This window comes from Sturnira hondurensis, unplaced genomic scaffold, assembly GCF_014824575.4.
Source record: "Sturnira hondurensis isolate 20B ecotype Veracruz unplaced genomic scaffold, ASM1482457v3 Scaffold0014384, whole genome shotgun sequence".
Classification (NCBI taxonomy): Eukaryota; Metazoa; Chordata; class Mammalia; order Chiroptera; family Phyllostomidae; genus Sturnira; species Sturnira hondurensis.
This window is the reverse complement of record NW_028087015.1, coordinates 37,616,692-37,644,130: the sequence shown is the minus strand read 5'-3', so window position 1 is coordinate 37,644,130 and position 27,439 is coordinate 37,616,692. Positions and strand designations below refer to the sequence as shown.

Genomic DNA, 27,439 nt, shown 5'->3' with positions numbered 1-27,439 from the left:
TTTCCCTACGTTTGTCAAAGAGACTGTGGTTAATTGGTGGCTTGGCTGATACACTGATTAAGAGCAGACTCCCAGCAGTGATTTGAGGTTAAGACTGGTGCTGCATTGTTTTGCAGAAAATAAGAACTGGCTGTTCTTTTGCCCGTTTTGTTCTCCTGACCAACATTAACAGCTTTCCCATTACGCCTGTCTTGCTATTTTGTGCTAAGGATGGAATGCACTGCTTCTGTAGACGTTGAAACTTGGCTTCCTTTGATGGCTCTGAAGGTTCATATTGCCTCTGCAATTTTTTGCTGTTTTAAATTTCAAAGTTCTCCGTCAGCAGCTTGCTGAGTTAAACATGTCTCCTGTGTTCGTGTCTTATGTCTTCTTGTTTACAGATGGGCCTGACAGGGACATGATGGGACTCGATGGAAGAAGTCTAGAGAGAGAAGAAAGGGCCTCAGAGCACCGTATAGCCTACCGAGTTCCAGTTTATTCAAATCCTTTTTGGAAAAGGGGAGGGTAAAACAAACAGAGCAAGAACATGCAATACTCACCGTTAAAATAGTGCACGTCAGTAAGTACAGTTTAGCTATCATATTATGCCATAACAATAATAGTCACCATTTAATAAGAATTACTGGGACTAGATCTCAAGTCTTCTGATTCCCAGACATGGTTCTCAGTGCTTCGAGGATTTTGATTTCTGTGATCTTCACAACAACCTGGCCTTGCAGTTAAGGAAAACCAAGCCTTAACTGCAACTGGAGAGTTGCAGCGACCTTCCCAAGCAGTCCAATTATCTTATATTGCGTACGTGTAGCTGGTAAATAACAGACCCGGGGTGAAGCCAGATCTATCTGACTTGGAACTCACTCACTACCCACATTTAGTTTGAGCAGCTCCTGCTACCTGTATTGACTGAGCAAGCTTGTAAAATAAAGTACATGCACTACATTCAGTCTACAGTACATAGCTCAGCTCGGAAATTAGATTGAATGTTCGGGGCCTGTATATCATCTAAAAAAATCTAACTTCTTTTCTCCCGCCTTCATACCCACAGTTTCTTGCTTTCTCATGATCTGACGATTGGTCATGAGAAAATGTTACTTTAATTCTTAATTCTACTTTGTGAATTTATTTTTAATTCATTCAGATAACTTAAAATTTTTTGTTTTCTCTCTTATTATTTTATTTGAATTCTTAATTTTTGCTCTTTCAATGTTTTATACTGGGAGCCCCATCATGTGACTCACCACCGCTCTCACCCCTCTTTCTCCAAGACAGTTTTCTACCTGTTTATAGCTTCTTGGCATTTGGGTTCTTGCCCTTCTCCCATCCCTACCCACTGGGTCTATAAAAATTATTTATAAAACTTTTATATTGCACAGGTGTGTTTAGCTGAAAATATAATTATTATTCTGCCTTCACCACCAAGTTAACTTTCTGGTGGGCACAAATCTCATGTTAGATTATTAATGTTTTTTAGTTTCATAAAGTCATAATCACATATGACTAAGGCTTCACTATTTCTCAATTTTCTTTCTGTTTTTAGAAAATTTTAAAAGATTTTATGTATTTATCTTTAGAGGGGAAGGGAAGGAGAGAGGGAGAGAAATATCAATGTATGGTTGCCTCTTATGTGTCCCCTGCTGGGAACTAGCCCACAACCCAGACATGTGCCCTGACTGGGAATTGGACCGTGATCCTCTGTTTCGCAGGCCGGGGCTCAGTCCATTGAGCTAATACTAGCCAGGGCTATTTCTCAATTTTCTTACTTGTAAAAGAAGACTCATAGCCCCTTCAATTTTCATTTACATAACATGATACACATGCACACAGAGCAGCTTGGGACCTTTCATAAAGTGACAGCGGTTTACTATCCATCACTGGAAATCTCTGAGGTCAAAAGTGTTTTCAGAATTCAGAATTCACACATACTACATTTTCCCTAACATCCCTGGCAGAGTCTGTGGAAGCGTTCTGTAATAAAGCACACTGTACCTCTGCGGCAAAAATGAGTAAATATTCCCAATGAGTGGGATAAATATGCAAGTCGATAGTCTTAAGTGAAATTAGAGAAAGTTTTCAGTTTTTAGAGCTTTTTTGGATTTGCAGATACAGGAGTGTGTTTTTTTTGTATTAGTGGTATTCAATTTAAAATCACAAAGTTCTGTGCTCAGACCCCTTACAGTGCAGCCCTGAGCCTGTCTTACCTGAGGTGGTTTTCCGAGGCGTCTCTACTATCCAGCTGGAGCAGCGGAATGTGAGTGAATTTCTTGCTGTCTTCCACTGGGATTTTGCATTCCATTGCCCGGTAATAATCTTGAAGGAATCTCTTTGTATCTTGAAAACGGTTCAGTTCTGCCTTTCGTAGCAAACATAACGTTAATTCCCAAGGAAAAACAACCTTCTCTGTACATATTTTCTATATAAGCTCTGTGAGCACTATTCTAAAACATTTAGGTTGAAATAAATTTTCTGGAAGTTAAGACCAAAGTAGAAACAGAAGCATGGATGGAGGGAACAGAGTGACGGCTGTCAGAGGGGCGTGGGTATGAGGGGCTGCTTGAGAGGAGGTGCAGCCCCCTCTAGGCCTGGGAAGCATCTCTTTGGAATGGAAGAAGCATCAAGGCGGAAAGCCCCTAGGCCTCGGTTCCTTTGGGAGGGTGATTTGCTCCTAGTGGTGTGACTTCCTCCTGTCAGGAGAACAGGAGAAAGCCCACCCTCCCTTCAGGCAAGGCCAGTTAGAAAGCACAGGTTGGCTCCTGCTCGCCTTTCCCCTGCACCCTTGTTCTTGGTGGAGCTGGGTAGCCACACCTGGTCTGTGCTCCCTCCCCTGTTGCTGACAGTCGTCTGGGAATAAAATCAGTCTGTCTCCGTGTCCAGTGTGACTGTCTATTTAACAGGCTGCAAATGTAAGTTAATCAGGTTCTGACGAATGGCCTGCTTTTCGATCCAGACACAACCTGGTTTCTGGAATCTGATGCCTACTGAGCCTGATCTAGCCCACGCCTGGGGGCAGGGCCACTTTAGGTGTCCCACTGTGAGGGGCTAACAAGGTGAAAACCGTCGGAGTCCCCATCTCTGCTGTCCCCGCCACAGCTCTAGGTCTCCTGGAAGCAGAGCTGGTGAGTGGTTGCTCAAGACCCCGTCCATTCTGGAGCTGGTTTGGCTGGGACCAAAAAGATTTATTTCAGCTTTTACCTTCCTCTGCTTCAGCTCAGGGCAGGCAGAGTGCTGTGGGTAAAACAAGCCCTGGACAGACCCTTCACATTCCCCAAGGCCCTGTCACAGAGGAACTTGGCTGTGGTGTGAAGAGTCTGGGTCACAGCGACCGCCGCCCTTACCTGCATGAGTGAGAAGAAGTGGTTCATCATTATCCCAACCGAGTCCTGCAACCAGCTCTTGTTAATGATGTCCAGACGCTCCTGCTCAGCCTCCTCCTTCCGGGTGTCGCAGATGTCCCACAGGCGGTCCCGTAAATCCTGGACAGAAGGAGCCTTACTGTCACGCTTTAGGGGTGTGGCTCCAATGGCCTCCTTGGAATAAAACTAAAATCATTTTTAACACATTTTTGCTTGTGTTAAAAATGTCCCTAAAGAAAATCTACACCTAAGGCACTTCATTCAACAAATGTTTAGTTTGCTCCTAGTCCATCTGAAAGACACCAAATCACACGCCCGTGTCTGCCACAAATGCACTGCAGGTCACTTTACTCATGGTGGCTACGTTTTCAGGGGTCTAACCCCTCCTCCAAAACACTGTCGCTGCGTTCAAGTCTGCAAGTCAAAAACTGTAGCAAGGAAATGGAGAGAAATGTAGCAGTCACAGAGGTTCTTACTTTACTCTCGTCAGTTTTTTGTAAGACCATGTAGGTATATGAATGTAAAAAAGAATAGAATAATTGCTTCGGTCTGAATGACCCATGACACTGTAACAACTGAATGGAATATAAGGGCCCACCCGACCCTAAAGAGTTCAGACACAGGGCCCGAAGCAAGTGCAGGTTTATTTTTTTACACTTCACAGGTTTCTTTATCCTGCTGAGGATCCACTGCTAAAAAGAATTATAATATTAATGTGGTTGACTTGGCCCAAACTCACTGAACCTTCCAAAGAGAGACTCTAAGTAACTTTCTAGTCTCCATCTTAAATAAATAAGATTTTTTTCATATTTTAGGCAACTGAAAAATTAAAATAAATTTAAGAATATTAAAATAAATTAATTATATAATCTTGGAGTGGAGATGTATTTTTTATCTTCACCTGAGGACATTTTTCGCATTCCTTTTAGAGAGAGAGAGAGAGAGGGAAACATCAACGAGAGAGAGAGGAAAGGGAGAGAGAGAGGGAGACACCAATGAGAGAGAGAAACCCCGACTGGGTGCCTTCCATATTCGTTTCTGTTGCCCTGGAGGGGGACTTGACCTGGAACCTTTAGGTTTATGAGATGTCACTCCAACCAGCGCAGCCACACTGGCCACAGCTAGAGACGTAACTTTTAAATTGACCACAAAGACAAGCTATACAGAAAAAAAGTCTGTATTTATCTACACAAGCATGAAAGGACTTCTGCATATTAAAACTCATCTAAAATAATAGAAAGGCAAGTGCCCCTCTGGTTGCTGGCTGGGGTGCTGTTGGACTCAGGAATCGCTTCATAAAGCCAATTAGATCTTCAGAAAATAATAATATAACAGCAAACATCAAACTGAAACATATTTGTAATATATGAGCAACCAATGGTTTATATCCTCAGTATAGACAGAGGTCTTAGGGATCAATAAAAGAAAAAGAGCACACTTGAAACAGAAAAATCAAAAGAAATCATAGACAGTCTTTAGGAGGAAGAGAAATAAACAATAAATGTATGAAAAAATAGTCAACTTCTATTGTAAAAACACAAATGCAAATTACAGAAGATATTTACTCATATTTTGCCACTATCATGTGCACCCATGTTTTTGGCCCAAACTTTCAGGAAAAAAAAAGCTTTTATTTTAAGTTTTTAATTCCATTTTTTATTTGTATTTAGATACTAGTTTTTTGTATTATAAAATAATTTTAGCACTTATTTTTGAACATACAGATATTGTTATTGCTTTCTGGAATTATACTTTTAATGTATAAGCATAAATAAAAGAATTAAAAACATTTATATAGATACAAAATTAGTACTACCCATGTATAATGTGCATCCTTATTTTTCTCTCAAAAGTTTGGGCAAAAAATTGTGCATTATACATGGCAAAATACAATACATATATTTGCCCATTACATTGGCAAAAATTAACAAAAAAGAATCAAGTAATTGATGCATTCTCGTAATCTGTTACTTGGAGTAAAAATGGTAGGTTTTTAAGGTGTTTAAAAGCCTATCTAATTTTATTAATCAATGTCACCCAAATAAATTCAATGAAAAAATAAACAATAAAAGTACTAAAAAAATAAGCATCATTATCTAACAGTTTCACTTTTTTGAAATTTGCCCAAGAAAATAATTAAGGATGTGGTGAATATTTAACTGGATTAAAATTTAGTATATAATATTCTATAATATAAAGTTGGTGCTCAACAGATATTTATAAATATATTAGATATAGTCAATTAATGAAATATCTTTTAGATATAAAATGACTTAGATGAGTTTTTGTTGGGAAAGAAAATGTGTTCTATGTTGAAAAAAGTCACAGAATAATATCTGTGTTGCAGTCAAATATTTTGCAGAAATGATTGTCCCAAACTGATAACAATTGTTATCTAATGGCAATGGGATTATGGATTTGCTATTTTAAATTTTGCTTCTTTTTATTATCTAATTTATCTAAGCAAATGTGATACAGTCAAACTCAGAAAGAAAATCCCACATAAGATATTTTAAATGCAAAAATATTTTCTCATTCGATCAACAGTCACCTGACTGATATGGGGAAGAAGCATATAGGAGGGCTGACATCATGAATAAGCAGGAAAGAGAAAAGGCAGATATGTTTAATAACTGTCTGAGGAACATCTAAGAACAGGTAAAATACTTCAGCTTTACTGGGACTATTGTCAATTCAATACCTCTTCAGATAAACTCTCCAGTGACCTGCCCAGCCAAGTCACCATGATGCCTTCACTTAATTTTAATAGCTTCTCAAATGGTCTCCCAACTGGTCTCTCTGCTGCTTTTATTCCACTATAGACTCTTTTACATCCAGGCCCAAAGGCTCTAACTCTCATTCAGACCCTCATAATGACCTTCAGGGCCTCAGATAATTGGTCTCTTAGGGGCTCTCTGACTCCTCACCAACCCCTCTGGCCCAGGCTCACCCTGTGCCAGCCACACCTGCCTCTTTGCTGTTCTTCAAACACCCCAAGCACTGCCCCCCCCCCCCACTTCCAGTGCCTTTCTTTGCCTTTGTTTTCCCCTGTGACTGATGCACTCTCACCCCAAATATCTGCACGGTCCACTCAGTCACTTCTGAACTGAGTTTGCTCAAATGTCAACCTTCTCAGTGGGCCTTTCCACGGTCACTCTTGAAAGTAAGCCTTCAGACCACTTCCCTCCTCATCCTCACACCTCAGGGAAGCAAGGAAGGAACTGGGGTTGGGTTTTGCAAGGTTTGAGAGTGTGGAGAGCTGGCCCAGCCGGTCACAGACCCCCTTACATTCACTCTTTGGTGGGCTTCTGCCTTTGTTTCCTCGTCCTCCCACAAGTCGTCAGGAAGTGAGTTGAAGTCGGCCTGCCATTGAGATACAAAATCTTGCTTGTGATCTGGGCGCCTTAGAAACTGCTGGAAACTTGTTCTGTAAGGTATCAAGTGGATGAGCTGCAGCTTGCAGGTCCTGCCTGTCAACCCCACAATCCCAGTTTCGGAAGCTTCCCTCACCTGGTCTCATATAAGAAGGTAAGCACAATATGCCAGTCTTCTCTCAGGTTCCTGAGCACTGTTTTGATGGAGTCTATGTAGGAATTTTCTATTAGTTCCCAGTAAGGCACTAAAAATGAAGGTATTTCCTGTTAAATAGTAAAACATACAAATCAATTTCAAAGTGGAAATTCTTCTGAATAATTGAGCCAAAAGAGAATAAATAAGCGAGAAGATCAAGATACAACAGCTAATATTTAAAACATTCTCCCTGAAGTTCTTGGTCCTTCTTCCATCCTTTCCCCAGAGCTAATCCTCTGTCTCTCAAGACCAGGAACAATGGTTGGCTTACTCCCCACTTTGCAGTTTTCCCTATCATTTTCACAGTGTCTGGGGGACATAGTAGGTGCTCAAGAAATATTTATGGAATGCATAAAATGTCACAGATGTTGCATTTCACCTAAGTTGGAAAATTGCTTTGTATGGAGAACCCCTAGTGTTCATGTCAGTGATGAGGGGTTATTTCTCTGAATTCATCCAAGAGATTTTTGGATGAATGTCTATTGAGGTAATAGATTTGGGGTCCTTTGCAGGCCTGGAACTAGTGTTACCAGATAAAGTATAAGATGTCCAATTAAACTTGGCAATCAACTGAAATTCAAGTTTAACTGGCCCTCTCTTTCCTCTTCCTCGCTGGTAAGCTCTGCAACTTGGGTGAGAAGCTGAGAGTGGGAAAAGGACTAGAGTGGATCATGCGGCCTGCTTTGTTTTACAAGACTCTTCTGGTTGTAGAGAAGGTGTTTTCTCCATGGTTTTGTCTAGGTAAGTAGAAGTCCATGCTGCACACCTTCTCATTGTCCTTCATTCTTCACCCTGCTCAGTGCCTTGGAAGACCAGCTTACGAGAACTACTTCAGGAAACACCTTTGCCCTCCACCTCCTGGGCAAGTGAGGAGAGAGCAGGAAGGACAGGAGGCCTTGGATGCATGTCCCTGCTCCTTTCTGCCGGGTCCCTGCATGTGGGCGGCTGCACCCCTCTGCTGAAGGTTGCGCTCCTGTCAGATGGCCCCCTCCATGCAGAGGTCCTCTTGAGGGTCCTCACCTTCTCAGCCTGGGGGCCACTATGGCTGCCAGGTGTCCCTCTTTTGGAGATAATAATCTAATCCTTGTAGGTTTCCTTATTTACTGGCTGCATACATGTAAATAGTTCTTTTTCGACTCTCCTTCATTTATCGTCTGTTTCCTGCCAGAATCCTGACCGCCCGGAGATCTGCATGGCGGCTGCTGCCACACGGCAGTGTTAGCGTTGATTTTTCTGCTCCTGTCCTCTCCTTCTCTCTTGTCCTCTAGGATTTTGCTTCTCAAGGGCTTCAAGGTTTGCAGTTAAAGACTGGATTTCAATATTCTTGTCCCTTACTCTCCACCCTTGCCAAATAATGTTATTTAAGTTTTATCTCCATCTCCACCACCACTTTGATATTCTGCTTTTATGGCAGTTTTTAAATATATTTATTTTTAAAAGTAGCTTCTGTTTGGCTTAGTGGCATTAGTTATAAACATTCATAATTCTATGATATCATGTTCTCGTCTTCACGCATTTTCTGTAGAAATTTCCCCCTCAATGCACATTAATTAATGAGTCTAGGAGGTGACTGGGGAGATAAGACATTTCCCTAGGAAACCACAATGGTAACGGCAACACTGTCATCACTACAATTCTTGATTGGGTCCCAAATGCCCGGCACAGAAGGTCAGCTAAAGGAAAGATCCTTCCGCGTGATGTTCCTAAGATGATTTATCTATTAAGGCAACCAGAGGTGTCTAGGTGGACACGGGGCTCTGCAGTTGTCAACGAGCAAAGAACTGGATGGAGCTTCCAGGGCTCACCTGGGGCTTCACTTCGCCTTCTCCTAGTGCACTTGTTTCAAGTTCCCAGGCCAGATAATTAGCTACTCTTTGATCAGTTTAGTTAGCTTCCAAACACTCCTTCTGTTTCCAGAAGTCTGAGGCTAAACTTCATCTGAGAGCACCATGATGTGGGCATGAGAATATGGAAGGAGGGCCATCATTTGCTGGGGGTGTGTTCTTGGGAAGTCATTTTCCAGGAAACTGCCTCTCTGCTTGTTCATGGGAAGAACATTTGTCCTCACATTCGTTCTCCCCATTTCAGCACTCAGCAGGAGTTCAAAGCATGACTCAGAAACTTGAGGGAGTGGGGAAAGGAAGAGATGTGGTTTAATGAGTAGTCTCAAAAAATCACCATGGTGTCTTGATGAACATACATGTGTGTATCTATGAAAGGCCTCTGGATGCTGCCAAGAATAGTGTGACTCTTACTCTGAACAGTAAAAAGCACAGATTCTGCTCACTTGGATATAAACTGCCATACCTCAGGAATTGGTTCGTTCACATAGACCCATTCCTCCGACCCTGGCTTAGGTGGCGGTGGCCCTGCTGGGGCAGGTGGCACAACTGTGGATTCAGCAGGGGACTTCTTTCCCGATACTTTTCCTCCTGAAGATTTTCCTTTAGGAGAACCTTAAATATGCATATGAAATCATTCCATCACAAGCAGATGAGCAGGACCAGATTCTGGTGGATGAATGACTTACAATTGCCTTGGACTTTAGGCAACTCACTAATTAATTTCTAAGCGACTTTGGACAGTATCACCTAATAAAAAGTCAAAAACCTCACTTTCTACAGCCCAGAAATGAACCATTAATACCAATAACAGGTATTTAAAAGCAATACAACTTCTCTTATTCATTCAGTCAGGATAAGCAACCTGATATTTTATTTTCATCTCTTTTTTTGCTTCCACAATGAACATACAGTTCTTACAAAGTTTAGAGTCTGGAGACAAGTATATTTTATTTTGCGCTGCAGAAACTAGCCAATCAAATTCTTCCCACTGAATGAGAAAGAGGGTAGCTGTAATGGAAGTGGTGTTTGGTGCTCCCTGAAGCCCGGGGGAGGAGTGGGTTGGAAGGAGGTCATCGTAGGAGTTAGCCAGAGCTGGGGAGGGGTGTGGGGGAGGAGAAGAAGGGGCAATGTAGAATATTCCCGTATTTTCTGCATGAGACACCGGGCTTCTGAGGGGGAGAACAGATTTTTTGCTATAGTCAAGACAGTGTGGATGAAGGTAGTTGTGCCATAAGCCTGGCTGAATTAAGGCGTTAAAGAGAGAGAAGGAAAAGAGTGCGGGGGGGGGGGGGGGAGAGGAGATTTNGAGGGGGGGGGGGGGTGCAGAGGAGAGGAGAAGAGGGAAAGAGAGAGGAAGAAGAGAAGAAAGAGGAGGTAAAGGAGGAGGAAGAGGCCTAATTTTCAGTTCAGCATCAAGAGGGGAATCTAGACCACCTAAGGGGCACCTTGATGACCTAAAAGACCATGTGACTGACCAAAGTACCCTCATTCAGGAGGAGCCAATATTTCCTTAAAGGATCAAGGCCATTAGAGTTTAGGAATTTATTCCATTTAAATTCTACTTATCTGCAGATTCATTATTGAGATTTTAGATGCAGTTTACAGATGCCTGTAGAATTGTGCACTCTTTCCCCAAAATATATTTATTTAAAGAGTAGTGAATAATAATGCTCTTTAGGAAGTAACTCTATCTTCTACTTTTATACTACTTAAAAATATATGGATTATATGTAGAGGGGAAATTGGCAACTGTATCTTGCAGGAAGTTTAAGTGACTTCTACCTCTATACTTAAAAAGAGTATCCATCATCCACAGGTCTAAAATTGTATCTAGATTTTTTTTAACTTAGAAAAATTTAGGAAAATCTTTATTCAGTTGATAAACAAAGTTTTCCTCTGTTTTGTTCTGTTGATGATGTTTCATCCTTTAACCTGACTCTCTAGTGAAGTAAAAGTTATAATGCTGTGGCCACTTGAAGACAAATTTCTCCCATAAGAACTGTATAATTATAAGCGAGATTGGAAAGAGTTTCTTTTTCTTCCCCTATTTCAAATATGATTGAGCATAATACAATTTCAGTAAAATAAAAGCAAAAAATTTTGAAAGACCTTGGAGTTAGTTCAACTGAGCTGACTACATCACCCCAGGGCACACATTTTACTGGGTGAACCTGCACTTGCTCACTATATGTTTAGAGTCTGTACACTATCAGCTAAGGATGTTCTTAAGAGCGTGAGCACTATCATATCTAACCTCCCGATTTAGCACCTGATGTGCCTAGGTATATTTAACTCCTACTTTTGATGGCAATCCTTCATCTGATTTTGTTGATCACAACGAGAAAGCAAAGGATGAATAATTTAAATGTAAAAGTTATTCTCCTATTAAAATAAACAGGTGAGAAGTGAGCATAAGTTGTGGCCCTTAACGTTTGAGCTACATTTTTTAACTCAGTGTTAACTTACCAAATAGCTCTAGTTAATTAAGCCCATCAAGTCATATAATCAGAGAAGAGTGAGATTCTCCTAGAGATTCATGGTTATGCATCTTTAAATGCTGAAAATATAGATTGCTTTTTAGCAATTGTTTTGCAAATGTTACACGCTCTTGGGAGGCAACTACATTGGCAATTTGTAATGAATGTTAAACAGAGGCACACACTTTGTTACAACCCATTTAAATGAACCCTGGAAAAATGTCAACTGTCTGTATCCATGACTCCCTTTCCATCTCTAATTAATTGTTTGTTATAGCAGCTTCAACATAAATCTAACTAATGTGCTTTTAGAGACTGGGATTTTCTTCTTCCTGCTGCCAATTGCTTTAAAAATGTATCCCTCTTATTTCACAGAAATAGTTAAAATAAAAAAATAAAATAAAACATAAATGAAATTAGGGTCAAGAAAAATGCCACTAAAAGTAGAAGATCAAAACCAGAAAAGGAATTAAAAGGCAGATACTGAGATCTGGGTCTTTGCACACATACTAAATCTGAGCCACTAATTTGGTTCTAAACTTTCAGACAGAAAAATAGAAAAAAGGAAGTGCTATCATTTAGCTAATTATCTAACCACTTAGAGGAAGAAAGATTTGCCTGTCCCCGCATTCTAAATGAAATTTCTCACCTGGGATTTCATATGAGCCCCTGAATGATGTAGTGGGTATACTATCCTTTTAGAAAATGTAATACCAGATTATTTGGTATAATGAGAGTTTCACTTCCACTGCAATATGTCAGAAAAGTAGTTGATGATTTTATACCAAAGTGCTTATCAACGAAAGCAATTCCATGGGGACCCAAGAAATGCAGTTCTGTATGTAGCTTTCTGATGGCAAAGCTTAGCCCAAGGATAACGCCTACAATGTCATTGAGGAGGAGATATTCTCTATACTAGATATTCTCTAAATTATTTCTTACAAGGATCACTTTTCTCAACAGGACCTTGGCTAAGAGCCAGGCTGCAGAAACACTAAAGTTATACTCCTCATGAAGCCGGGTCTTGTGATGTACAAGTGCCCAAAGAAGTATCTAGTGGGTCCGACTATACCAATCTAGCTCTTTCACCAAGACAGTTAGAAAACGCAGAATTATATTCAATTGCATCTACCTTTACCTGCTGCACCTTTCTTTTTGACTGAAGTTTCACCTTTCTTCCCTTTTCCTTCCTGAAGAGATTCTTTCTTACCGAGCGGGGGCTCTAAACAAAATCCAACACACAAATATCACTGATGGTTTTCTTCAGTAGTCTGAGCTATATGCTTTATAAGCAATCCAATGTTATTTCCCACAGATAAACAGTTACATTGGTGAACCACATTAAATGGCCCAGGGCTTCACTGTGAGTTAAACTTCTTCTGAAGACAGACTGGATTGAAACTTCTTAAATGACAGCCTTATTAGTATTATTCTATTCTGTCACACAGAAGTTAGTTTAATACTAACATTTTGTAGTGGATTTGATAGTGAATTCATCAATGCAACATAGGGGCAGAGTTTTAAGGCAGTCACAGATCTATTTGAAGCACATGTCTCTATTTGAATTTATTTCAATGGAATGATCCTTACATAAGGACAACTGGATCTGTAAGAAGAATGACGCCAAAACTACTTAGAGAAGAGCTAAATAACCACACTGTTTGGATAGGGCGCATCTTGAACTTCTCTTGAACCACACGCTTGGCTGCCTTGTGCTTTCTGCATTTCCATTTCGTGTGGACTGTAACTTGCAATGCAAAGGGTTGATTCGATATATTTATCTTGGGTTTCCTGGAATCTGGTTTAAAAATATGTGGGAAAGGCGAAAATGGGGAACTAATGATCTGGAGGTCAATAAGATGTCCCAAATAATAAATCGATTTCTTGAAAAACTTCACTATATCACTGCATTATTCACTAAATAAATTCAATCATTTTGCTCCCTTTCTCCTGAGCTATATGGTTTTTTTTTCTTCAGTAGAAGGATGAATATATGGGGTAGTGGAAATGCCTGTGATAGAGAAACCCCATTTGAACCTATTCTTTGTATTTAGAAGTGATAGTTAGCTATAAGAATGTGTAAATGTATAACATGTATCTCTTACATTTAAACATCTCAGATCCAACAACCAAGATTCCATAGAAATGAGAATAGTGCAGGACACAGAGGAGTAACCTTGAAACTTTGTTAATTTCTATAAAATAATTGACCACCAAACTCATCAATAAATACATAAATAAACATCCAAACATTTAAATTCATTGCTTTTTAAGAAATAAAAAGCAATGAATTTCTAAATGATTTCTAAATTTTTTGAGAAATAATAATAATGATAGTAATAATAATAAAAGTCTACATAAGCCTCTAGTTCCTTTCATAACAATATTCTGGGTAACCAACTGTTCAATGAGCTTTAAACTTAAGCTCAAGGCAACAAAGAAATGAAAGCCAAAAACAGAGATACGTAGCACTTCGAACTTATAAAGTATTGTGGACAAGCCTAATTTCTGCTGGGCCCAGCATGCACTCTGCCTATTTTTATCAGTTCTAAAATATATTCTGAAGTCTCAAAAATACTCTTAAATAGCAGTATAGGTAGTAATATGAATTTTATCCCATTGAAAAATTTTAGTTTTAAGTTAAATTCTGACATTTGGTAACAGATCTGAAAACCAACTCTTTAGTGGATCAACACTGTGAAGTTTTCAAACTTAATCCCAAGTGCATTTGAAGCCCATATATAATGCAGATGCACATCCAAAGTAAAGCTACATTTGCACAAAAATCACTTAGCACTCAGTACACCAGGCCTCATTCCTTACCCCATTTCCACCTTGATTTTTAAGTAAATAATTCCTCTCTACATCTCGGCTTCTAAAGGATATTGTAACTGGATTTTTAAGTTGAACATATTCATAAGTCTCAGGTTTGGGGTTCTGAAATGCTCTCTTTTGAAAAATCTGTAAATTTTTATATAAAAATAAACAAACCTGCTAGAAATTTCCCTCCTAAAATTGCTTACCCGAACTTTTCTGAGCTACACGGGCAGTGAGGCCCATTCTATTGCCCCATCAGTGCCCCAAGGCCCCGAGCTGTCCTTCTGGTCATTGCTGGAAGGCAATAGTTAGGCCCCTGGAGATCAACCCATCTGTATATTTTTCTTTTCTTTTATTTTTTAAAAGATTTTATTTATTTATCTTTAGAGAGGAAGGGAAGGAGAGAAGGAGAGAAATATCAATGTATGGTTGCCTCTTGTGAGTTCCCCTGCCGGGAACTGGCCTACAACCCAGGCATGTGGCCTGACGGGGAATCGAACCGCTATCGTGTGGTTTGCAGGCTGGCACTCAATCCACTAAGTTACACCAGCCAGGGCATCTGTACATTTTTAAAGATCAGGCACTAGCCCTGTCTTTGGTGGAAAAAAGAGACAGATACAACCATTCTTTGAAGCAACAACAGCTTTATTATTCCTCTAGTGCACAGTATTCAAGAACACAACTTTAAATTTGCAAGAAAACTTCAGCAATGTAAAGACTGAACTGTGTTATAACCAGAAACACCTGAGACTGGTCTGAGGGCAGGGCTCAGGTATATAGGTCCTCCTGCCTGTGTGCAGGCCAGGAAGAAGCGGAGGGAAGAGCCGCGGACACAGGCTCAAAGCCTGTCCGCATTGGGTAACCACAGGCTCTCTGTCTTCTCAGTTCTACTAGGCATTTAGTGACTTCCATTTTTCCTCCAGATCTCTGAATTGTTTCTTTTTTTAATTCCTAGTGAGGTGGTGGGAAAGGGTGTGTATTTAATCCATGGCTTTGTGTTTTACTGTTTACATGCTAAAAACTGCTTTTTTAGAGTTTGTACATTTTGCCCCGTTTGGTTGGAATACAGTGGTCTTTAATAGACCATAACATGTTATTAAAGTCTTCAAATGTAATTGTTTAGTATACATCAATTTAATTAAAAACATTCAGACCCATCTCAAATCTCCATGAAGCAGGAAGATGATGGGGTTTAGAAAAGATGATGGGGTTCTACATCAGGAAGAATACACCTTGGTAGGCCTGGGTGACTGCACAGCTGGTCCTTTATAAAGCTGAAGCCAGAAACTACAGACACATTTGTTTCATATGCACAGCACCAAAGTGATAATGATATTCTGCCAACATCACGCATTTCAACAAGTAAGCACTTTACTTTCACCATTATTTTCATTGTGTCCCCCCAAACTTCATGGTCCTTAGTGGTTTAGAATTAGAAAAAACTTATGCTGTACAATAGTCTATACACAAGCTCTTTATCCATACATATCGTGCATTATAAGTACATGTTTACTGAGATGTCAGGCACTTGTCTGTCCTTTTATAACCACATTGCACTGAAGATTAATTGTACATAAATTCTAGTCTCTAATGAGTACTGTTGATCCCTTATTCTTGGGGACAACTGCTTATGCTAATTCTCATTTTCGATTTGGTAAGATGCTCTCATTCTATGTGATACTCTGCAAATCAGCACACCGAAGTCTGGCCTTTTGATCTAATCTAAGCTCATTCCGGTTATTTTCTGTGCCTTTTCCCCTTTCATTCATGGACTTATTCTAATCAGGGGTATGAGGACTTCACAGTCCCCCCTACGTGGTGAAGGACCTAGGCTTTGTGACAATCACCTATTAAGGGCTTTTCCACCTCAATCTGAGCATATAGCTTGGTCTCCTATGATTGAAGTTGCTCAACATCTGAATCTAGATTAATGGATTGGTACTGTAATTTATAACTCCTTTCTAAGTGAAAATAAACAACTGGCAAACAGGAAGATAAATTATTCTGTCAATCACCTGATGGTGGCTTTCCTTTGGCAGGAGGAGTTTTTGAATGCTTACGTGGAGGATGGGTTTCCTTCTCTTTTTCTGGTTCAGGAGGAGGAGGGAGAGGAGGAGGCAACGCTGGAGGCTCAGCCAGGGAAACTTCTTCTTTTCTCTGAGCTTCCTTTTCTTCTAATTTCTTTTTAACTTCAAAAGGACGATAAGAATGGGCTTTTAGTAGGGACTCTAGACACCTACTATTCCATTTGAGCTATGATAAACCACCTAAATTAACATGAATTGTCCTTACTGATTTACGGCTAAATGTACGTGTTAAGGTTTTCCCTTGAATTGTCCAGTCTTTAAGGTTTTCATCCTCTGTGCTTAGTAAGAAATCCATTTCCCTTGCTTCTGACGGTGTTGGTGGTGAGGTTGGGGATGGGAATAGGATGGGAACTGTGTGTGTGTGTGTGTGTGGCTTGTTGAGGGGGTGCCAAATGTGAAAGTAACAGCATTAAAGTAGCTAGTGTAGTGGAATAGGAAAAAGACAAGGATTATTTCAAAACTCCCAATGGGAAAACAAGACAAAAAGGTGTAATGAGAAGATAAAAAGCATGTGATAGAAGAGATGGGGATGGGGTGGAAATGCAAGGGGAATGAGATGTGTAGCACCAATGTTTATGAGTGAATAGACATGATAGATACGAAGCATTTAAAATTGTACTTAGTACTCAATGAAGTTTTAGCAATTCATTCATTCATGTGACAACCATTTACTGAACCCCAATTGTGCCTTGATAGACAGGAAGGCCCATGACAATAAGGTAAAACTACCACCCCCACTACTGCTAGTACTACTACTGTTGGTGCTGCTACACACAAACAACACCAGACGCAGTGCTGGTTGCTGAAGATCCAACAGTAAAACAAGGCAGCAAAGCCATTGGCTTGTGGAGCACACATTCCAGCGATGAGAGGAAAACCATGAGCGTGGTGAATAACCTGATTTCTGTAAGGGGTTGGGAGGTGATAGGTGCTGAGAAGATAAACACAACAGAGCACAGGGATCGGGAATGCTGCCGTTTTAAACAGAGTGCTGGGCAGGGAGGGCCCACTGGGAAGGTGGGGTTAGAGCAAAACTGGAAACTGAGTCAGGGAGGTTATCTGAAGGAGGAGTGTTTCTGGGAGAGCAGTCAGCAGGGCCGGGAGCAGCTGTTTGTGTCTTTCCAGACTCCTGTTATTGCTCAGTCCTGGCTTTCATGGTTCAAGGGCACCCTCTCCAGCACACTGTCCCTGCTCTCCCTGACCATCAAGCCCTCCATGCTGGAGATGGCCACAGTTTTACTGACCAAACCATGGACAATGAGTGCCCACGGTGCTGTATGGCTATCTCCTTTTACACACACTCCCTTCGCCCTGACAGTATTCTCTTCAATTCAGCCAGAAAGGGAGCTTCGTTCTACTCAGTGTTTGTACAAAGTAGAAGTCAGCTTCTTTTCTGATTATAAAGTAATATGTGGTTATTGTTTTGGGGAAGTTAATAAATTATTCTTTAAGTAGCAATCTCCAAGAGTCTTTTAAAATATAAACCAAAGACACTGAAATAGAGAACAGGCTGACAGTGACCAGAGGGGAGAGGGGAGGGAATTTCAGGGGAAATAAGGGAGGGATTTAGAGGAACCTATATAAAGGATACATGGACAACAACTGAGAAGGGGGGAAATGGGAGGGAGGGGGGAGGATGGGGGGTGGGATGGGATGGGAGTAATAGACAGAAAACTGTACTTGAAAAATAATTAAATAAAAAAATTGGGGAAAAAAAGAGTCTTTTTAAATATATATAGCTTTAAGCCTCTTGTAGACATGCTTTCATTTCTTACAGATTTTTGTTTTTCTTCTGCACTTAAAATATTTTCCACAGATGGCCACTGATGGACAAACAAAATGTGGTGTGTACTTACAATGGTCATTATTATTTTAAAAAATCAAACAATTTAGACAAATAAGTGGAAAGGGAAATAGCCCGTTTTGCCCTTCTCCTTCCCTGACCAGCAAGGCCTGTACATGCTGCCAGATTCTTTTCTGTGCGTATTTAATACACAGACATACTTTGAACAACAAAAAGGAGACTATTTTATGTATAACCTGCCTTTTCCTATTTAACGGCACATTGTGGTCACTTCTTTCACATCCGAATATATAAAAGCACCACGCCCTTTTATTTTTAACAGGGTACTAAGTAAATGTTCAGTATGTTAATGATGAAATATTTGTCGATGAACTGATTGGGCTGTAAATCTTACGTAAGTGGCAGTTTAGTCTGTTAATGTAGTCAACAATTAGAATGTAAAATCTTTAGGAGAGGGTTGAAGTGCGTTTGATTCTACCCTTTGTGGATGTTTGAAGCTACAGCTCAGGATCAGCTGGGGTTCGCCTCCCAGCCAAGACTCTGAGACCAGTGTGGGAGGCTTCTTCCTCCTCTCAGACTGGATTCCACGGTCAGGTGCCATGGGAAGCTTCTGAAATAATATTAGTAGATGGACTGGTATTTGTTTTGTCTGACAGCTTTGCGTGGCTGTTTCTTGGGAAGCAGATGTTTCCATGGAGGAGCTTGTCTTCCCAAGTGTAAGGTCCTGGTGACTGTGGTTTACACCTATGCGCTATTTTGGTATCTGTTAACTGATCTATCATGCTAGTTGGGTCACAAACCCAGTGTCTGGAGACAGCTTGCTCTGAAGGTTGTGGTAGAATCCTTGTGATATTAACTCTGAACATTTTTATTACACCAAGAAACTGCAGTTGCCAATGCAGTTAGGAGCAGATGAAAAAAGGGACTTATTTCTAAAATCATTTCTCAAGAGAAAGTTACTGTTAAAGTCTGCCACTGGCAGTGTGTGAACTTCATGTCCCTTTCAATAATCAACTCCAATAACACCGTGAAGAGTTGATAGGAAATCACTATTGGTTAGATGAAGTGTGCAGGAGGTCAGGAGGGTTTGATTTGGGTAATGTATATCCCAGAAGCAGGCATATAAGTGAGCAGTAAATAATCAACAAATTCATACCAACACAAGAAGATTGGGGGAAAGAGACTGCCTAGAGTTTTCATTCCAAAAGGAGAAATCACTCACTGTTTCTTTATAAGGCTGAGGTAGACAGCTTGAGATCTTTACCCTTCTCTATAACACTCTTTTTTTTTAATCTTTAGAAGGGAAGGGAAGGAGAAAGGAAGAGAAACATCAATGTATGGTTGCCTCTCGTGGGTCCCCTGCTGGGAACTGGCCTGCAACCCAGGCATGTGCCCTGACTGGGAATCAAACTGCGATCATCTGGTTCGCAGGCCTGTGCTCAATCCACTGAGCTATACCAGCCAGGGCTCTCTATAACAGTCTTGATTTTAACTCTGCTATTTTTTTGCTCACATGAAAACAATATCTCAGCTAGATGACCTCTTTTGATTAAATTAAATTAAAACAAGAAAAGAAAATCTTTTATTTAGAAACATTTGTGTCAGAAAACTAAAATTAGAGCTAGAAGACATCTGTAGATAGTACAAATAGAGAAGTTTGAGATCACACTTCCATTTCCCCTTAAATTCATTAAAACCACACATTTTTCTCACATAAGCTCAAAATTATAAGGAAATATTGTTACCTTTATTCTCTTTTTTTACTACTTCATTTGTAAATATTTCCTTTACTTTTTGGCATAAAGAGTCTTTATCTACTTCAGCATTGATTTTTATCAAAATATTTTCCGGTTCCGAAAACCATTGTTGCAATAAGGACCAGTTGTCCAAGAAACCTGTAATTCTACAAAATCAAAGTATTACATACATATTACATACTGAATGACATAGTTGAGTAACATTAAGCATGATTTATTGGACATGCATAATGAAAACATCAGCTGCCCACATAGTTAAATCTGAAAGATCAACTTGAAGAACTCTACAGGCAATGGCAGAACACTCATTTTAAAGAAGAAATTATCTAATGCCACCAAGCCATGCTTTTGAAGTATGTGAAGGGGTGAACAGAGATTTGAACATGGAATTATTTTAGGAAAGCGGTAGTTGGGATCTAAGTGGAAATCGAAGGCAGCGTCACCTGCACTCCTAGTGGAAGGGCTGAGTTCAAGTTCGAGGGCAGCTGCAGCCTGAGCTGCCTGCGCTGTCTACTCTCCTCTCAGGGGTAGAAATTCAAGGAAGAGATCTTTGAGTAAGAGGAGCTAGCAGTTGCTTTATAGAAGTCAAATGTATTCTTGGAACGGTTCGTGAAGCTCTCCTGTCTTCCCTGGGAGACGACAGTCTTAATGTCACTCAAATTACTTGTCCCTGTAAATCACTGTATTTTTAGACTCCTCAAGGTTTCATGAAATTATCTAAATTTTCTTTTCCCATGAACAAATTGCACACAACTGAAAGAACAGTTTCTTTTTTTAAGCTTAACTTGTTTTAGCAAAACAGACGTCGTTTTAGAACTATACTCTGTTGTCTGATGTCCAGGTCTTTAAATTTCATGATCTTTGTTGGCATTTGCTGAATAGAGACTGAATTAGGGGCTGAATTAGGATTCTGTATAATGAACTAATAAGTTAACGCAACCACTGAGGGAAGTGCTGCCTGATTTAATTCCTTCCTCCCGAGTCCTGGTGACTAATGCTCTGCTGTGAAAGCGAGCACACAAATGTTCCACGCAGCATCAAAGCTACCTAGTTTCGTTTTACCTGTAATGGACTGCATGCTAGGAAATACATCTTCTTCCTAGGTCTGATGGTTCCAACGTGACTACTTGTCAGTCTATTCAAAAGACAAGAAGCAGGACATTGAATTTTAAACTCACCTATGCTGTATTTGGTCTCTTAAATTCTGGTCGTTATTCATATCTTGGTTCTTAGCAGCTACACGTTGATTGATATCTTCATGAAGAGTTTTAGTTGAAAATTCTTTAGCTGTGACATGAAAATTACTTAATTAGACAATTTGCAAAACCAGTCAAAGTTGCAGTAGCATTGTCAAAATGTACTGATATGAGAAATTCAGATAGCTTTGTGGTTCTGCCTTTTAAATGTTTAATAAGATGTTGAATGAGTATAGTTTGGAGAATCAGAATTTAAATTTTCCTTGGAAATTGGGGAAAATGTAAAATACATTAAAGAGGAATTGTGGTTTCGATGGAGAGGGTCTTCGGAGCATCTATGGGAGAGTGAAAATGGTGGGTCATCATGAATAACAAACTAGGAAACAATTAGAAAGTCACCACCATGATGTAAAAATTAGGAATGAAGTAACAAGGTGGACATAAAGTATAGAATGCATAAGATTATTTATTAATCAATATTATATTACAATACAATAAAGTAATTTATATTTCTTTTTAGACCTTATGATTTTTCCCTACAGAATAAATATAAAGGAATAGACCAAAAGAGACCAAGTACAATAACAAAAACAATCACAACAGCTCTGATTGAGTCCTATTCAGGATTGATAGTACAAAGTCCAGAGTAGTCACAAACTTAGAATAAATAAAAAATCATAGAGGAAAAAGAGCTTTGAATTAGATATGGGTTTTTTTTGAGCTGTAGATTTCTCTTTTTTAGATAATTTTTTTTATTTAATTCTTGTTCAAGTACAGCTTTCTGTCTTATATTCCCAACCCTGCCCGCCCCCCGCCCCATGCTCCCCGCCTCCCTCCCATTTCCACCCCCGACCCTTAGTTATTGTCCATGCGTCCTTTATACTTGTTCATGTGAGTCCATCCCCTTTTCCCCCATGATTCTCTCCCCTCTCCCCTCTGGTACCTGTCCCCCTGTTCCGTATTTGAGTGTCATTGGTCATATTTTGCTTGCTTGTTTGTTTTGTTTAGATCCCTGTTAATGGTGATATCATATGGTATTTGTCTTTCACCACCGGCTTATTTCACTCAGCATAATGCTTTCCAGTTCCATCCATGATGTTCCAAAGGGTAGTAGTTCCTTCTTCCTTTCTGCAGCATAGAATTCCATTGTGTAAATGTACCATAGCTTTTTGATCCAGTCATTGACCGATGGGCATCTAGGTTGCTTCCAACTCTTGGCTATCGTGAATTGTGCTGCTATGAACATCGGGGTGCATAGGTTCTTTTGGATTGGTGTTTCAAAGTTCTTAGGATATACTCCTAATAGTGGAATTGCTGGGTCAAAAGGCACGTTCATTTTTAGTTTTCTTAGAAAATTCCATACTGCTTTCCATAGTGGTTGTACCAGTCTGCAATCCCATCAACAGTGAACTAGGGTCCCCTTTTCCCCACAACCTCTCCAGCACTTGTTGTTTGTTTCTTTGTTTATGATAGCCATTCTGACTGGTGTTAAGTGGTATCTCATTGTGGTTTTAATTTGCATCTCTCTGATAGCTAGCGATATCGAGCATCTTTTCATGTGTCTCTGGATCCTCTGCATGTCCTCCTTGGAGAAATGTCTGTTCAAATCCTTTGCCCATTTGGGTTGCTTGTCTTCTTTGAGTGGAGTCGAGTGAGTTCTTTGTATATTTTGGAGATTAAACCTTTGTCTGAGGTATCATTGGCAAATATGTTTTCCCAAGCTGTTGCTTCTCTTTGTATCTTGATACTGTTTTCCTTAGCCATGCAGAAGCTTTTAATTTTGATGAGATCCCATTTGTTTATTCTTTCCTTTATATTCCTTGCTCTAGGGGATGTATCAGTAAAAATATTGCTGCGTGAAATATCTGAGATTTTCTTGCCAATGCTCTCCTCTAGGGCTTTAATGGTTTCACGGCTTATATTTAAGTCTTTTATCCACCTTGAATTTATTTTGGTGTATGGTGTAAGTTGGTGCTCAAGTTTCATTTTTTTGCATGTAGCTGTCCAGTTCTCCCAACACCATTTGTTGAAAAGGCTGTCTTTACTCCATTTTATGTTATTGCCCCCTTTGTCGAATATTAATTGACTATAGAGATTTGGGTTTATTTCTGGGCTCTCTGTTCTATTCCATTGGTCTATGTGCCTGTTTTTATGCCAGTACCAGGCTGTTTTGATTACAGTGGCCTTGTAATACAGTTTGATGTCAGGTATTGTGATCCCTCCTACTTTGTTCTTCTTTTTCAAAACTGCAGCAGCTATTCGGGGTCTTTTATGGTTCCATATAAATTTTTGAAGTGTTTGTTCTATGTCTGTGAAATATGCCATTGGTACTTTAATAGGTACTGCATTGAATCTATAAATTGCTTTGGGTAGTATGGACATTTTGATGATGTTAATTCTTCCAACCCACGAACACTGTATATGTTTCCATTTATTTGTGTCTTCCTTGATTTCTTTCTTCAGTGTTGTGTAGTTTTCTGCATACAGGTCTTTTACCTCCTTGGTTAGGTTTATTCCCAGATATTTTATTTTTGTTTTTGCTATATTGAATGGGATTTTTTTCTTGATTTCTGCTTCTGCTGCTTCATTGTTGGTATACAAAAATGCCTTTGATTTCTGGATATTGACTTTGTATCCCGCTGTTTTGCCAATGAATTAGATGTTTAAAAATTAGAATTTCTCAGTCTATGAGAGAGAACATTAAAGAGTGAATAAATTAATAGTGTTTAGGAAAATGAAGGACCATCACAGGATGTAGCAATCAATTGCTCTCCATCTACATTCACAGCAGAAAAAGAGGAAGTGGATCTAGGATACAGAATAATGCTTGCAGGTTATTTATTCAACTTGAAGATTACTGGTATTAGCAGTGGGTGACTGAAGAAAATTGGGGGGGGGGCTTTTCTCAGGAGATGCTGTCATGGCCACTTTGTCGTGTTTGCCAGGGACTTCAGCACACAGGTGAGCGTTCTTCCTCCCCCCGTTGTGCCCAGGCATTGACCCCTTGCCATTCTCTCTGCTCCCAGTGCTCACTACCATGACCATGTCCTAGATTTTGTGACCACCTTGAATGGCTCCATCTCTGTTGTCTTAATGACTTATACTCCTATTTTTTTTCAAGCACTCCCATGTAGCCAGTGAATCTCTCTAACACCAGCCAGTCTCTTAACACCCTTTTCACCCAAATTACCAACACTATTCTGACTTCACTTAATTTTCTAGCAAACCAGAATTGCTTGGTTGAACCTTCAACTTCTCTCCCCCATCTTATAACTTCAATTTTTGTGTCTCTGGGCTATACCAGCCTTAGACGACATTCATCTCTGTTTCCAAGACTTACACTAATACAGGTAGACACCTTCAAAGAAAAATATATAACCACGTGACTTGTAACCACACTAATTTTTTGGCTTAAAGATCACCTGAGCTCTTTGATACGCATGTGCTCTTTTCTCAAAGAGAGAGAGAGAGAAAACTAAAGGACTGGTAATAAATACCTGTTTGCCACGGCTGTGCCCTTTCTTACAGAGACAAACACCTTGACAGCCATCTCCCCTCGCTCTTCATCCACTTCCTCTACCCCCACTCATGCCCCAGCCACAGAGTTCGTCCTTCCTTCTCCACTCCTCCTTTGGGACCTCCCTCAGCCCTGCCACCAAAGCCATCAAGGCCAGTGGATGAATTTCAGTCCTTACCTATTTCGCTGTCACATTTATAGGTAAAAGTTAGTGCACAGTTCTTAAATACTTTTACACATATTCTGTTGGGAACTGCCCTGCCTGGTTTCAGAAGCTGTAATCTTCCACGGCTAAGGCTGAGTAAAGAGACCTTGGGACCATAGGCCACTAAGGAGACAAAGCTCATCTTCCCAGCTGGGACACTGCCTCTGCCCCCTTTTACTTTGCCCTGCTTGGCCCCAGGTGGATGACTGGTTAGCCAATGACAGGTAAGATTCCTCAAGGGAGAGATGACAAGCACAGTCATGATGGGGCCATCAGGGGAGGACTTGGGGAGGCTATAGAAAAAGGAGTGAGGAACCCTCACACCTCAGTTCTGACATAGCCTGAGTCCTCATTAGGTCTGCAAGAAGTCTCCTAATCCCTTGGCTGCCTTACTTCCCCTGTCTGACTTAATCTTGAAACAATGACAGAGGGTGGTGAGTCCTATGCTGGAAAGGGCAAGTTCCCCTGGGCAGTCAAGCCTAAGAATGCATAAAATCCTGTGAAACCTGCTTTGCTAAGAATGTCCTCAATTTTCTGATAAGGGTCCAAGCCTGAAATGAGTTTGTTTCCCAAAGTTTTATGGCTCTTTAGCTAACTGACCCTGACTCAGAATAAACCCTCATAGTTCTTCGAATGTTATCTATTGTCTGATCATGATTGCCTGACAATGATGAATGAAGACCTTCCTTGATGTAACACTCCCAGAAAGCAGTAAAAGCCTGTTCAGGTGAGAGTCGGGTGCTCGCTCACTCAGAGAGTGGCCAGGCTGTCCCTTTTCTCTACAGGACGTCTTCAGTTTGTGTGATTTTGTTTGTTGTATCCACAACAGCATGGACCACCATTATTTTATAGTCACAGAAAATTTGAGAAGCAGGATTATAACTCCATAATTGGCCCCAAAGTGCACTGTTCATAAATGGCAGAGAAAAGATTTAATTCCGGTCAATCTGGCTCCAGACTCTGAGTGTCTTTTTAAATTATAAGGTGTTTATTGAATTGTACCTACCAAACAGAATGTATACATTAATGTACAGCCCCACGACCTCACGAACTAAAGATGGCACCCAGATGAAGAAGCAGATACATTTCTCTCCAGTCGCCGCTACACAGGGTGAAGCCTCTGGGGCTGTACTCACTGTCTGTGCCTCTCACCATGTGATGAACACTGCTGCTCCCTCCAGGCTGGTGATGGCCCAAGGTCCCAGCTAAAAGCCCAGGCATAGCCTCGCACTCTTCCATTCCAACATTTCCTTACTCCCACATTGGATGTCCCCTTTCCCCACGTGTTTCTCCTGCCTGCTGGCTTTCAGTCTGGTCCATTCCTCTCTGCCAGGCTCTGGCTGGACTGATGTCCAGCCTTTGAGTCCACCTGACTTTGGCTGTAGGTTGCTTCCTTGTGGTGCTGTTCTTCCAGCTTCTCTAAGGACCCCAAGCATTGTAGGGTGGCATGCTGCACTGGACCCTGGGGACCCCCAGCTCAGGTCTCAGGACCCCAGCCCCCACCAGTCTGGAAGGAGGAGAGTACAACAGCCTTATTTTGACAATCTGTCTTTTGGTTATGAGACGTTACTCACCCTGGCTTTCTTCCTTTCTCTAGAGCTGCTGCTTCTGAGAGATTCTTTTGCTCTTCCCATTACATTTTCATGTTTCCTTGGGTCTCATCCTGAATACTTTTTAAGTTACATTTTTCTTTTTAGACGATCTTACCTTCAAGTCTATAACTGTGGTGCGCATTTCCCTCCTGACATCTAGACTCATTTATAGAACTGTTCTCTAACATCTTAGCTGAAAAGCCCCACAGGCACTTCAGGCTCAGTGTATTCCTAAGGGATTCTTACGCGTTCTTTCCATACTCTCTGAGTGAGCGGTATCGTCACTCAAAAAACTGTGCAACTCAGAGACTCAAAGTCATCCTGTTCTCCCTGTGCTGCATCCCCCAGCCCACCCGATCACTGCGCTTGGTGGTTTTCCTCCTAAATACTGCTCGAAGCAGACTCTTCCTATCTTGCCTTTTACCGTTGTCTTATTGCCTTTGTTGTTTTTCAGGTGGTTATACTTTTCTAACTCATTTCATTGCTTCCAATTTCATTCCCCTTCCAATGAAGCCAAAATGACCAGTACAAAAAGCATAACTAATTGCATTAAATTTCAGCTTTAATGTAATGCATTGACTTCACTTGGCTTCAAGATAAAGTCCAAGCCAGGGCGAGACTCTTCATCTGGCCTTCTGTCCAGTCTCCAGGCTCTTGTCTGCTGCTTCTCTACAGCTTACTCCCTGCAGCCCTACTGTGCACTTGCTGTTCTCTAGATGGACCACACCAACCTACCAAGGCTTGCAATTGTGTTTCTATTTTCCTCCCTTTCTTGGCCTGCCTGACCTCCCTCCATGTTGGGAACACCTGTTATTGCACAGAACTGACCATATTATAACAAGCAGCTTACTCTGTTTCTTCTCATGCCACACTGTGAACTACTCTAGGGTGAGGACTTACCCTTCACGTCTGTATTATCAATTCCTGGCACATTATAAAGGCTAAATATTTACCAGTGGTGCATTTTAGCTTCCATCCCTCTATAAATGACATCCACCAGAACTTTCTGAGATGATGGAAACCTTCTACATTGGTACTGTCTATACGATAGCCAGTAGCCACCTGTATACATGAAATGTGGCCAGGGTGACTGAGGAACAGAATTTTTCAATTTATTAACTTTAATTAATTGAAATAGTTATGTGTGGCTAGTGGCTGTCATGCAGGACACAGTTCTGTGCTGTGTAACCCCTTGCTTCTTTATCTACAGTTTCCAATAAATT

General features: G+C 40.6%; 1 protein-coding gene across 8 annotated transcripts in view; it reads right to left on the bottom strand.

Annotated features, from left to right (window-relative positions):
- SPEF2 (sperm flagellar and cilia associated 2) overlaps positions 1-27,439 on the bottom strand; it is a 141,148-nt gene that overhangs the window by 50,156 nt on the left and 63,553 nt on the right. For 6 of the 8 annotated variants that reach the window (XM_037063158.1, XM_037063157.1, XM_037063160.1 and 3 more), the window contains exons 16-24: positions 20,885-20,993; positions 19,695-19,852; positions 16,074-16,247; positions 12,374-12,463; positions 9,228-9,376; positions 6,861-6,988; positions 6,639-6,777; positions 3,333-3,470; positions 2,199-2,350 (exon numbers count right to left, since the gene is read on the bottom strand). In XM_037063158.1, coding sequence (XP_036919053.1) covers positions 2,199-2,350; positions 3,333-3,470; positions 6,639-6,777; positions 6,861-6,988; positions 9,228-9,376; positions 12,374-12,463; positions 16,074-16,247; positions 19,695-19,852; positions 20,885-20,993 — 1,237 coding nt within the window. Of the gene's footprint in view, positions 1-2,198; positions 2,351-3,332; positions 3,471-6,638; positions 6,778-6,860; positions 6,989-9,227; positions 9,377-12,373; positions 12,464-14,696; positions 15,010-16,073; positions 16,248-19,694; positions 19,853-20,884; positions 20,994-27,439 lie in introns of those variants that run through there. The other 2 variants (XM_037063159.1, XM_037063164.1) reach the window with 2 other exon arrangements.